The 13038-nt window shown below is 34.6% G+C and overlaps 1 protein-coding gene across 7 annotated transcripts in view; it reads left to right on the top strand.

Annotated features, from left to right (window-relative positions):
• Nucleotides 1-13038, top strand: part of LOC121095113 (golgin subfamily B member 1-like) — a 45398-nt gene that overhangs the window by 11055 nt on the left and 21305 nt on the right. For 3 of the 7 annotated variants that reach the window (XM_040609501.1, XM_040609498.1, XM_040609502.1), the window contains 11 exons: nucleotides 1104-1425; nucleotides 1771-1880; nucleotides 2255-2372; nucleotides 3160-3251; nucleotides 4204-4355; nucleotides 8074-8227; nucleotides 9095-9218; nucleotides 10055-10185; nucleotides 11802-11911; nucleotides 12184-12352; nucleotides 12715-12819. In XM_040609501.1, the coding sequence (XP_040465435.1) occupies nucleotides 1104-1425; nucleotides 1771-1880; nucleotides 2255-2372; nucleotides 3160-3251; nucleotides 4204-4355; nucleotides 8074-8227; nucleotides 9095-9218; nucleotides 10055-10185; nucleotides 11802-11911; nucleotides 12184-12352; nucleotides 12715-12819 (1587 nt within the window). Of the gene's footprint in view, nucleotides 1-1103; nucleotides 1426-1770; nucleotides 1885-2254; nucleotides 2373-3159; nucleotides 3252-4203; nucleotides 4356-8073; nucleotides 8228-9094; nucleotides 9219-10054; nucleotides 10186-11801; nucleotides 11912-12183; nucleotides 12353-12714; nucleotides 12820-13038 lie in introns of those variants that run through there. The other 4 variants (XM_040609504.1, XM_040609500.1, XM_040609499.1 and 1 more) reach the window with 3 other exon arrangements.

The following is a 13038-nucleotide window of genomic DNA, read 5'->3' as shown; positions in this document are numbered from 1 at the left end:
CCAGCATTTTAGCTACACTATTTCTGACAAATTTTCAGCTTACCAAGAGGGCTGCCAGAATCGAAATCTTACTAGAAGTAGTTTCAGCTGTGTACCCAGGTAGATGTCCTGCTTGGGTAGTTAAGGTGCATGGTAGTTTAAGCCCGTTTCATTTGTCCTTCCCATTTGTTATGCCTGCCTTATGCAGGGTTTTGTTGGTTTTTTTTTTCCTTTTGGGTTAGATGCATCTTCCGACAGTGATGCTCTGCAAGATCTGATGGTACCTAGTGCTAGTGCATTGAGGGGACAAAAACGCACACCTTGAGGGGAAGGGGGCAGCTTTGACTGTGCCAACATGAACTTTAAGCACTTAAAGCTGAGATTCCGTTACAGTTTAAATGTTAAAATAGCAGGAATCCTTGCTTTATTTACATAAGCAGTTTTAACCGTATTTTGGAAATTTTCCCTGTGCTGTTCTGTGCAGCTTCTTTACTTGGGTGTTTGTATTCTTTGGTTTAAGTATTGTGAAATTAGTTTTTTGAACAGCAGGTCCAATGTGAGTGGACTGCTGTGCTACAGTGATCTGTAATCTTTTCTACCTCTTAATGTATTAGAAAACGAATGTAAAGACATTAAAAATAGAATAAGCACTAACAGAAAAGCAGTTAGTAACAAAATGTTGTAAAGAAGAACTAAATCAGTTTGCCAACTTTAATTTTAACGGATGTAGGTGACAACATCTGGGTGGTATTGCTGTGAGTATTCTTAATTTTGGTGATCACTGTTAAAGAGGTCTGCTTCGGGCTTTTTTGTTCGTTTGCTTGCTTGTTTTTTTTATATTCCATGGAACCAAATGTTGGTTTTTATTCTCTTTTCATGTATGGGAGAGGTTGCATGTAGGTTACACTCAAACAGTGATGCCATTTTGCTCAAGTCCCCGCTTCTGTTTTGGAAAGTCAGAGCTGAGTACCTTTTGTAGTAGAGCCAGGTTACGAACACTAGCCCTGATTTCTGGTTATAATGTATGTAGGAATACAGATACAGTATTTGACAGTGACACTAAAAATACTTTGCATCAAAATATGAAGGTTTTCTTTTGTTTGAGTTCTTTTTTTTTTTCACAGGACATTAATGAAAACATGAAACGTCTTCTGTCGGAAAAAGAAAACCTCCAGTCTAAACTGGATGCTGAGAAACATGTAATGAGAGCCCAGTTAAGAGACATGATGGAGAAACATGAGCTTGAAATGACAAAAGTTAAGGAGAAATTTAATGCTGAACTGCATGAAATTCAAGAGAAACATGAAACTGAGCTGCAAGAGAAAGATCAGGCCCTGTTTCAGCTTAAGAAACAAGTGGCAGAATTAAGTGGTAGTGGACAGACTAACTCAAAAGAAGTTGGAGATTGGGAGTCTATAACCAAAGAGAAGATGGAAGATTTGGAAGGTATCCTATTTAAGCAGTTGTTACATCAAGGGTTCCTTTGCCCCAGACTGTTATGTATTTTATCCTTATTTCATACCTCTTGCAAGAAGAACTAATGTTAAATTTGGTGGAAGAGTTATTGCCACGCTAATTGAAAGGTATCTATGATCAAATACTGTAATAATGAGGGTCATAGGAATACCAGGGTAATCACATGAACTCTAAATTTCTCACTGCATTTTTTTATGTTAGGTTTTTCTGTCTTGTATAAGTGTATAACTTCCAGTTGCTAAAGGAATTAAGAATAGGTCTTGTATTAATAATTTTTCTAAGGCTTTAAATAAATTTTTGTGTTTTGTTTCTTAGTACAAGTGAAATTGAAAACAGAAGAGGCCAGCAAATCTGAAGCAAAATTTCTGAAAATGAAGGCTTGGTCTAAATCAAGAATCAAACAACTGGAGGATGAACTAAAAAATGTATGTGTAACATTGAATTTAGTATTCCATGCCTGTTTTAAACTACTGTGCTTGGAGATTTGACTGAAAAAAATAAAATACGGGGTAAATAGAATATTAAAATAATTTATTGGAAGTATCTTTATATATGAATTAATGTATAAAAATGGATGGATATAAAATGTTGATGCAGGATGGAGTTTCAACAAAAAATAGTACAAACTGATGTTACCAGCATTCAGGAGTAAAATTCCATAGAGTTAGCTAGTTTATTGCACTTCCATATATTAGAGAAACAGCTGTTCTAAATATTACTCAAAATTCAGAATAAAGTTGCATTGACTTTGCTGTGGTTTTGGCGCATTTGCAAACCTCGTAACTATTTTTTCTTCTAGTTTTCATCAAAGGATAATGATGTATCTGCCTTAAACAATCGTGTCTCAGAATTAGAAATTGAAAATGAAGAACTACAGTCAAAACTGCAATCGTTATATGAAATCAGAACTCAAAATGGTAAAAAAAATAATCTTTTGCAGATGATTTGAAATGAAGAGGCAAAGATAAATAACTTTCTCATTTTCTTTTTCAAAGTGTATTTTTCTTTAAAAACAGGTTCTGAAGTAACTTTGCGCAACTTTGAACAATAGCAAACAGCATTTAAGTCAGAGTTACAGCTCAGCTTTTCCTTCCCTAAATCTACAAATGGGTAATTCTTGTTGCGTTTAGGCTTAGGCAGACTAGGTCTAAACTTTTGCAGGAAATGGAAAAGGCATCTTCTTAGATGGAAAAATGAGACCAAATATACTTAGAAAATTTATCCGAGTATACACAATAAACTTTTGAGGGCAGTGAGTTGCAAGTAATTTAAGAATTATCTTTTGCAAGGATTTGAGAGAGAATTTTTGCTTCAAACTTCAGATAGTTCAGAGTCTGTGAGAGATTTTTCTGCTTCATCGTGTTTTTTTCTCTGACGTCCTTTCCATAAATGGAAACCGGCAGAATTTTCAGTTGTTTCAGTCTTAAGTAGTTAGCAGGTTAAATTTAAAGCACTTGTTAATATTTAATAATCAAGTCAGTTTCTCAGGTAGATGGATAACACAGCCCAACAGAGGTCTCCTAACTGAAATGAATTATCATCTGAATTTTCATTTTGAATCTTTCTTCTAAATTTTTATTTTCAAAATTTTATTATGATTTTATTTATTGTAATTTTATACTATTAATTATATTAATTTTTTTCAATACCCCCCCTCCTATTAGTTTTGTGTGCTAATGAACCAATTTTATTATGTTTTTATAGAAGAATTGCTGACTAAGCTGGAAGTCTATGAAGAACAGCAGAGGAAGTTGCAAGCTGATCTTGACCAAGTTACAAAGAGAGCAGCCTCACAGGTTAACTTAAATGTTGATTTGTATGAATTAGTGATTAACTCAAGCAGGGCTAATTAAACTTTGAAAATGGTGTTGGCTGGATTTTGGAGGTGAAAATATAGTGATATATGGAATTGTCCATATCAGTAGCTGTTCAGTTGGGTAACAAGCTGACAGATTTTGAATTACTTAAGCAGAATGATTTGTACTTTGCAATGTACCTTAAATTGTGTTTTTCCAGGCAGTTTACCATTTATTTAGTTACATTGAACATGAGTCATCAAAGTGTGGCTATTATTTTGTGTACGACTGAATAGCTTTCAGAAGGAAGTAATAGCTGTAACCTTGGGAAATGTTCAGGTCTGGATAAGAAAATGAGAAGACTCGGAAAATATTGCCAAAGGGCTTTAGATGGCTTAACAGTATGCATTAATCATGGTAACTTTGTACAGCCCTAGTAGCAGAGCCAGTTTGAAACAGCTAATTGTATTTTGCTAGAAAAGAATTGTTTTTTCCAGGTTTTGTGGGGAAATTGGTGGGTTTTTTGTTAAAATCTTACAGTAGTTTTTATTTTGATGGAAAGATGGAAACATTGCTATTCTGTTCACAGGAAAAAAGTTGATAGAGGTTTGTAATCCCACATAAAAACAGTTAAATATTGTTTTACTTCGAAACATTGCTAAGATGAAAATGTGCAACAAAAAGATTTTGATTAAAAAAGCCTTTTTTTTGTTTAAAAATATTTCAGATTAGATGTATAACTTGCAGTAGCATTTTTGATATTTTACAGAGTGGTGAGGCTTGCTTTTTACATCATCTGCAATAGCAATTATCACTTTCATAGGTTATTTATGCAAAATGGTGAATTATAATGGATTGTTTTCTCTGTGAAAGGTTTCCCAACACTAAAATGTTATTTGCATTTTCAGTGGGATTTAGTAAATATATTTTCACATGCAATTTCTCTTGTTAGGCCAGTGAATCAGGTAGTGTGGATGAATTGCAGAGTCAGCTCTTGGAATGGCAAGAAAATGTACCCGAGTCGGAGGAGTCTCGTGATCAAGTCAGAGAAGAGAAATCTGCTATGGCCTTGAGAATGGCTCAGATTGAGGAGGAGAGAGAAGGTGAATTTTTTTATTCACAAAACATTTATCATGCATACATACATATGTGTGCGTGCGTGTGTCTGCTGTACTTCAGACTGAATTGATAGCACACCACCATGCCTCATTTCTGTAATCGTAAGATTTGTATAGTTAGTGAAATTGCTTAAACTTGCAATTTCTGCTTTTTCCTATTTCCTTGAATGTGTTTTTCATACATTCAACTTTTTTGTGTCATTTTTATGAGTAGATGTGCTTGTTCTGTTTGCCATCTGAGTTGCTGCTCTGTAAGACTGCTTGAACTTGAAAGCTTATCGTCTGCATACGAGTGATCAATGATAAAAAGTTCGCCATTGAAATATTAAAGCTGCCTGCCTAGAACAACTGGTGAAGCTGTGGGGAACTATAGTGTTGGTTTGAATTTGATGAATGAAGGTGGTGCTTCCATAAAATGTACCCGAGACAGAGTTTCTCTTTAAATATGATTAATGAGAAACCTTTCTTAGAATATTTAGTAATCTGTTAGTGTCACTTGTATAGGTCAGCTGAATAACATCAACTGACAGTGGTTTGGAGCTAGTTAAAAATATAAAATTACAGAAGATAGCATTTCAAGTAATCTCAAGTTTTATAGTTTTCTAAATTATTAATAAAACAGATGATGTGAAGTGAAGCATCTTCTATCAGAACTTAAATTCTGGTTAAATTTCAGATAGCTTTTACTGCTTTTTTCGCTGCCATCTAGTACTAGATTATAATTTTTGCCCTGTTAACTGTGTGAGGATTACTGGCAATTTTAATGCGCACAGCCTACCATCATAATTAATCCAGTTAATTAATTTGTGTCTTCTCTTTTTAATCTGTGATTGAATTATTTTTTGTTTACATGATTGATTTGGAAGTTCAGTATGTCAAGTGTGGCAGTGTTCTAAGGATCGTGCCTCTTCTTTTTGAGGGATTTACACATGTAATGCATTAGAATTGAAATATAATAATATTCCCTTCATGAAAACTACCTGTTATCTCATCTGTGGTAGTTGCAGATCCACAGGCAATTTTAATAACAGTTGTAAAATTTCATCTGTGTCAGTCCGTGTTTAATTTTGCATTTTTTCCCCTTGGGATAAGCATGACCTTTCTGTTTCTTTTTTCCTGCCGTTACACCTGATGAGCACTCAGCGTCCCTTCCCCCTCCACTCCTACCCTACACTGTGATTTGGTCAGCCAGTGAGAACATAGTTTCCCATCAGTTTTGTGCATGCAGGTTACTGCAGCAATGACAACTTGTAATATACTGTTGCTGATTTCTTCTGTTGTTGCTTCTTTTGAGGAAATTGTCAACAGTACCTTATAAGATTTGCCATTGATGGTATGTGGGTTTTAGCAATATCCGTAACAAATGCTGGTTTTAACTTGATTTTTCTTTTTCTGCCCTGCAATACCTGTTTCTTCGTTTATATTAACCGAATCATCTTTCTTCATTTTTCTTTGTCATAACAGCTGACTCCATATTTATCTTGTAACTTTATCTAGTGGTATCTTGGCTGGCTGCAAGTGGTTGTGACTAAGTAAGAATCAAATTCATGTAAACAATCTTAGTAGAACTTAAAATTTAGTAGTATTTTTAAAAGAAAAACAATTACATTCCATCCCATAAATTGTAGAGCTTTGCATGTGTTAATACTAGCTACCAATATTTTAAGGAATATATAAACCCACTACTCATTCCATCATAGCCTGTGACAATTTGCCATATGTGGTGGTTGTCTCTTATGGGTTGAATGTGTGGGGAGCTGCAAAAGTGTACAGGATGACAGTATCGATTACATTTATAGACTGGGGCTTGTTTCCTCTGCAGACTGCTGAAGATTGTGGTATTTAGTGTAAATAGTGACACAGGGAAAAATAGGCACATCATTAGTTAATTGAAATGCAGTGTGCATCTGAAGAAAGGTGTTCAGGGAAGTTTTCCCGTTCTTATGTTAAATATAATTGCAAATGAAAAGCTCCCTAAGCTTCTGTAAAACATTAGAAAATTTATTTACTTACTAATTGTTAAAGTAATGTTGAATTTAGGCCAGTGTGAAATACTTTCATTTAGTATTCTAAATCATTCTAAGGCTCCAATTTCTATAATTCCATTTTTTTCATGTGACAATGGTAATTTTTTTTTTGTTTTGTTATAAAATACTTAAGAGCCTAAATATTTTGGGTTCCTAAAGGACAGTCTGTTACTCATTCTGATTATACTGAAAAACAATTACCTCAATTTCAACTTCTGAGAAATTGAATTTTTGAATTTTTTTTTCCCTCCAAGGAAAGGGTTAATTTTTTTTATCGGGAATAATGCTTGCTCCTTGAAGCGCTTCGCTGACTTCAATGAAAGCTCTTGTAAACAGAGATTTAAGGCATGTGATCAAAATTTGGCATTTATTTTTACAATTTTGGGGGAGTATGTGTAATGATAAAAAAAAGAAAGAAAATTGTAGAATCTATACTTGAAAATCAACAAAGGTGTGTGAAATGAATGCTGATAAAGTGCCAGTGCCAGAAGCCAAAGCATAATTAAAAGCAGAAGCAAAATCCGATTTAGCAGCCCAACTTTAAAAGGGTCGTTAATTTGTTTTTAAACTTTTCCTCTAATCTTTTCTCACAACATGTTAAGTATGTAATTTTGAAATATCACAGGAAGAACTTAAATCTAGTAGGTGTTACAGAATTGTGTGTTAATGAATTTTGTGGTATAAGGAATCCTTGGACAACTCAGATGAAAGCTGAGTGTTCTCACTAGGGCTAAACCTCCTCATAGTTTCTGGTGTTTACCTCACAGATGCATCGGCATAAGTTCTCTGAATTTTGCATGCTGTGAGGACAACTGTGCATAGATGTGGTTAAATTGAAAGCTAAATTTGTAATTATCTAATTAATCTAACTTTCAATTAAAGTATGGAGCCACCTTTACTTTCGTTTCTTTTCTCTGGCTGTTCTTGTGTGCTTTGCATGAAACGTCTGTTTCCTAATCTGTTACCCCAAACATGTTTTGTTGTATCACAAAACAGATGGGAATGTACTCTAAATGAAAAATAATTTCTAACAATGAACGGAATGCATACCTAAGCTTTCCTGTTCTGAATTTATTCAGTGTGTTTATTTACAAGTGATTCTGTATTTGTCTTAAAAAGAATAATAATATTAATTTATGATAAGATGATTTGATGCCAGTTTGCAGTGTAACATATGCTTGTGACTTCCTCAAATTATCTGGCTTTGTAGCTCAGACTAAAATTGAAGTCAAAAGGGACACACAGCATTTCCATAAAAATGAATATGATTGTTCAGATTATAAAACCTGCAGCTGTTCCAGCTGATGCTTTTGTCATACAAATTAGGTATATTTTAACCTGGTAAAGTGAAATGAGATGTAATTTGGCATTTTAATTGTTTGGCGTTTTTTTTAGTATCAGCATAACCTCACCCATTCCAGTCTCCTGTAGAAAGTCTTCATTTAGAGCTGATGAAGAAGTAAAGTTAGACTTCAGTTTGCTTCTTCTTAGTGAGATATGCAGACTTTATTCTTATATTCTACACAGTAATATTGGAGGGAAATCACAAGGTGAATGCAATGGATTGCTTCATTAATCTTGTTCCTGTCAGTCATTCATTGGGACTTCAGCCTGTCCCTGGTCTCTTTTCATGTAGTAGTGTCTGATATAAATGTAATTGCTTTCCTGTGGCACAAAACTGATCGAGGATGACTGGTTCTTTCCTGGCTGCTCTGATCCAGCCATAGTCTCAGGGCAACAGGAGCTGGAGGAGGAACTGACCACAGTTCAAGGAATGGGCAGGCTGCAGCAGGCAAGAAGAAAAAGCAATCAGACCAGCAGGAAGCTTCAGGTGGGTTAAGAGAGATAAGAATTTGTTTTTACCTGTAGGTTAATAAAAATAGGGAAGTACTATTATTTGTGTGGTGCTTTACACTTAAAAACATTAAGAGCTTAAGAACTTAGACTAGTTATCTAACTGTAAATTTGGTGAATTTAATGGTTTATATAGCCACAAGATGAGAAATTCCAATGGCATCACACCTCTCTATTCCTTGAGTAATGAGTCTAGTTAATTTTACACAGAAAAATAATGAGCTTTGCTCTGGAGTAATTCACATGCTTGAGGCTATGTGCACGCTTAATATGTTAAGGCTGTTTTTGGTTTAGATACAATCTTTACAAATCTTTTTGTTGATGGAGCTTGACTGAATAATTAGTAAGTACTGGCAGTTCATTCAGATGTACTTCTGGGTAGCTGGTGCTGTGACTTGCACAGAAAAAAGCTAATTTTTTGTACGAATTAGGATGTCATCGTCACATTAATATACCATTCGAAGAGTAATTTTATGTTTAGTTAACTCTGATCCTTTATCCTGAGATTCAGAGAATCCTATTAACTGTAGAAATCAGGGGACCAATTAAGTTATCCAAACTTAGTTACCCATGGGCCTTTCAGATGCCTGAGGGTGTCTTCAGGGGCTTGGCAGATACCACAAAACCTGTGGGAGGCTTGGCTATTCTGGAACTAACAGCTGGTAGCTGGGCAGGTTACTCTAGTGTCCACAGTGATCCCATATACTTACATTTAGGCACCTGAATCGCTTGTTGAATTTTAGGTCTTTTAATTGAAACTGTGCTTTTAATGGCAGAATATGTATTTTATCCGTGCTTCCTTTTTTTTCTTTAATTTACACTTCATCTCATGTTTTGTGCATAGGAAGAATACAACTTTGATAGAAAACAATGCTTTCAGGAGCTGAACGTCACCTTGGATAGTACTGATTCAGCTGAAGGAGAAAATATGGGAGGTTGGTGGCCAGAGTACACTTCACCTAATGCAGGTGTGATAGCAACTAGACAGTTTATTAAAGCATGCACAGCATCTGTATTTTGTGTCTATTTTTGTTTTCAAATTTAACTAACAACCCATTTGTGGTGTATTCTAATCTTTGTTGAATTTTTTTGGCTTGCGTTTTCTTCCTTTTCATTTTAAAGCATGTGCGTGCTGGATGAACTGCCTAGTTTTGGTTCAGAAGTAGAATATAAGTATGACTAAACACTGGAATTGATTGAGCCTTGGTGCCCATGAAATATCCTGTGTGGCAAGATCATATTTTTTTTAAGCTATGAGTCTTGTTCCTGTGAATGTGTTTCCTATCTATATAACAGTTATGTTGCAAAACAAAATTGCATTCCGTTGCTGTATGCTTTTGATTTAAAAGTCAAATTCTTATTTTTTTTAATGCTGATGAGTTTATATTGGTGGTAAAAGCGACAAATACATCTTTTTGTTAAAATGGAATAGACTCACTTGCAAATTTTGATACAGACCAGTTTATTAATAATTGCTTAAGATCTGATTCTGCAAGTACGTGATTAAGTTGTGAATAAAGTTACATAAGCCACACGATTGTTTCAGCCACAATATTGTTTAAAATATTCCTGCCAGGTTCTCTTGAGTTCTTGAGCTATGCTTGGTTTTTCAATAGTGAAGGATAATTCTGCTATCTAATTCTTGGAAATGCAGCACCTCAGGCATTTCCATGGGAAATGGCTGAGATCTGATTGTGCCTGGTGCTGATGAGAATTGTGAATAAAAAGCTGAAACCATTTCTAGACTTCAGGAATTCTAGTAGGCCTTTCTTGAAATAAAAATTTTCTTTTTTGGCTTGAGTAGGTTTACGGAGTGTGGTTGAAGAGTTGGAATTGGAAAGAAATCAACTCCAGGAACAAATTCTTTTTCTAGAAGAGCGTTGCCAGGATTTGGAAGATAGGGTGCAGCTCCAAGGTAGAATGGAGGCTCTTCAGGTGAGCTTTTGTAGGTGTGTAAAACCTGATAGCATGAGAGAATCAATTTAATCTCTGTTTATATTCTTACACTCATAGCCTACAGTAAGACAAAAATGTCAACTTGTAGCTAGCAAAAACTATCTAAAGCCTACTTTATACTTCATAATTGTGTTGGCAGAAAGTGTATACATACTATGTTATGCTCTGAAGTTGAAGCTTGTCACTTCTGTTCAGCATATGGAGAAACTTGTTTAGAAGGAAACTTTGTTATTTTAGAAACAGAGTAAAAGGCAACATGATTTTAATTATGCTTTGTAGAGGACCTTTGTCAGGAGGTCCAGGATTAGATTTTGTTAGTACGGGGATAAGTCTCCCTCTTCTTACATCCCTCAAGTTTCTTTTCTATAAATGCATGTGTATTATTTTTTTAATGTATATGTGCACACACACAAACATTTATAGAAAAGAAACTCTGTAAATACAGAAAAATAATTAATAAATTTGTCTTTATTTATAGATATACAATCTAACCCCCAGATATTAATTTGATATCTATTAATAGTGTAAAATTATTCAATGAAGGCACCTAAAGGAACAGTAAAGTAACTAGGTATCAGAAAAGTTATTTTTAATAGTGCCTGACTGACAAGTTACTGTGTTTGATAATTTGTAAACCTTATTTTCACTAAATGACACAACTGATCTCTTAGTCAAACACTTTCAGGCTTGATGCATTACTCATAGTTCTTTTTCTGTTAAGTTGCACATATATAAAAAACAATTATTGATTTTAAGATGAAAGACAACCTTGTATTTATTATTACTTGAGAATCTTGTAACAAAGCCTTTCAATACAGGTAACGTTTGGTGTAGATGAAGAAGGGCAGCTATTGAGGGCGGTACAGGTGTGTTCTGCCTCCTCCAGAATGCTAGCTTATTTTCATTAGCAGTGACAGGTTTGCCATGTTTGTCCTATTTGCTGTTGGTTCTGGATATGTGTTCTGCTTCTGGTTCTTGGTTGCTGTTGTCAGATTTATTTTTTTTTTAATTGTGGTTTTATTTTTGAATTGGTGCAGTGGATCTGGTTAGAGTAGGAGATTTGTACTGTGTTTAAAAAAAAACCCAAAAAACCCCCAACAAAAAACTGTGTGAATGAAGCTTGCTTCCTTTTTCTTTTCTCCACAGTCCCCCTTATGCAGGTTTTTGCATCTTCAATCTGAAAAAAATAAGCAAAAAAATTTGCAAGCTTGGTACTGTCTTCAAACCAATGAGGACAGTATTTTCCAAAGCAGTAGCTTCCCCTGTTAAGATTAAGTAAGCTGCCTTAACACAGTAAGAGTGTGTGTGTTGCTTTGAGTATGCAGCAATCATCCTTGAGTTCATGCTGTCATAGCATTGCTGAAGGAGGTATTTCTGAAGGGTGGATTGTGTCGATTTGAACTAATATGACATCTGAACCTGTGGTATTAATGTTGTATTTTTGCACTGATATCTGCTAAACCGCTAGAAAAACGGTCTCTTGTTGCTGTGTGGGATGTAAATCTCCTGAAGAGTCTGATTTTCATCTCCAGTTATCTCATGCTATTCTGGGTGTTTATATGTGATAATGCTCTTCATTAATTGTTTTGCTGCAGAATGAAAATGAACGTTTGCAAACTCAACTCACCCAATTACGCAACCAACAAATGCGAGATGCAGAAAAGCATCAAATTCTGATCTCTGGCTTGAATGAGCAGCTTAAAGGGTAAAATAAATGTTCTTTACAACTCTGTACAGGATTAGCTTTCTTTGTTTTAGGCTTAAACTTCTGAGAAGTAAAATCTCCTAAAACACCTGGAAAAGAGTTACTTGATTCCTGCTTCTGCTTGCAAGAATGTTATTTTTATACGTGGAAGTTTAAATGGAAAGTGTAAAAAATAATTATTCTTTTAAGAAAATAGTTAGGGGCTAGTAAGTCTGGAAAGTTTAAAGCAATCTTTGTTGTAAAAATGTCTGAATTTGTTATTTTCTCTTTAGATTAAGTGACAGAAATAGCTTCCTTGAAAATTCAGTTGGAGAAAAAGAACAAAAACTGTTAAGCACAACAGAAAAACTGGAACAAATTGAAACTTTGAGGAAACTGCTTCAAGAAAAGGATCTTCTGAACAAAGAGCTTGGTGAAAAGTTCGTGCATACTGAGCAAAAAGTAAGTTAAAGTTATCATTAAATAGTATTTAATTTATTAGGACTGGTGAGCATTAGCTCTAACTTTCTATTTGTGGCCCAGCAGCAATATCGCTTTTTCCCCTCTCTGAATGTTTTTACTCTCTTTCTTTACAGTTTTGTTCACTTCATGTAATTGCTTTGCTTTAAGTTGGATGTATGGATTTCTTAGACCAAACACAGAGCTTTGCATGGAAATACTTGTTTTTTCAGGGTGATAAGTTGCCCTTGTTTATTAATTCCAAAGTTTAAACTCCATTGTTGTATAAACTCAATATTAAACATCACAATTTTAATATAATTCTATATATTTCTGTTACATTGACTTTTACTTTCAATACTAAGCTGAATGAAGCCTTAAAGAAATGCAGTGTGTATGAAGTGGAGAACACTGAGCAGAAAACAGTCATCGGTGATCTAACAGAGAAAGTTGCTACACTGAAGGAAAAGGTAACTCATGAAAATAAGAAAATAATTTTTATGTTCTTTTGATGTGGCCCATTTAAATGTCATCAAAACAACAGCATTAGCTGCTTAAAATTTCATACCCTAAACTTTCTATATACTAAAACATTCTAAAGAATAACGTGGTTATCTTGCGACTGTATGGTTCGGTAAAGATTGGTTACCTTAGATACTCATTCTGCCTGTGGAGTGTACCTTCCATTC

The sequence above is a fragment of the Falco naumanni genome, chromosome 10, assembly GCF_017639655.2.
Source record: "Falco naumanni isolate bFalNau1 chromosome 10, bFalNau1.pat, whole genome shotgun sequence".
In the NCBI taxonomy this organism is placed as follows: Eukaryota; Metazoa; Chordata; class Aves; order Falconiformes; family Falconidae; genus Falco; species Falco naumanni.
This window is presented reverse-complemented; position numbering and strand designations above follow the sequence as displayed.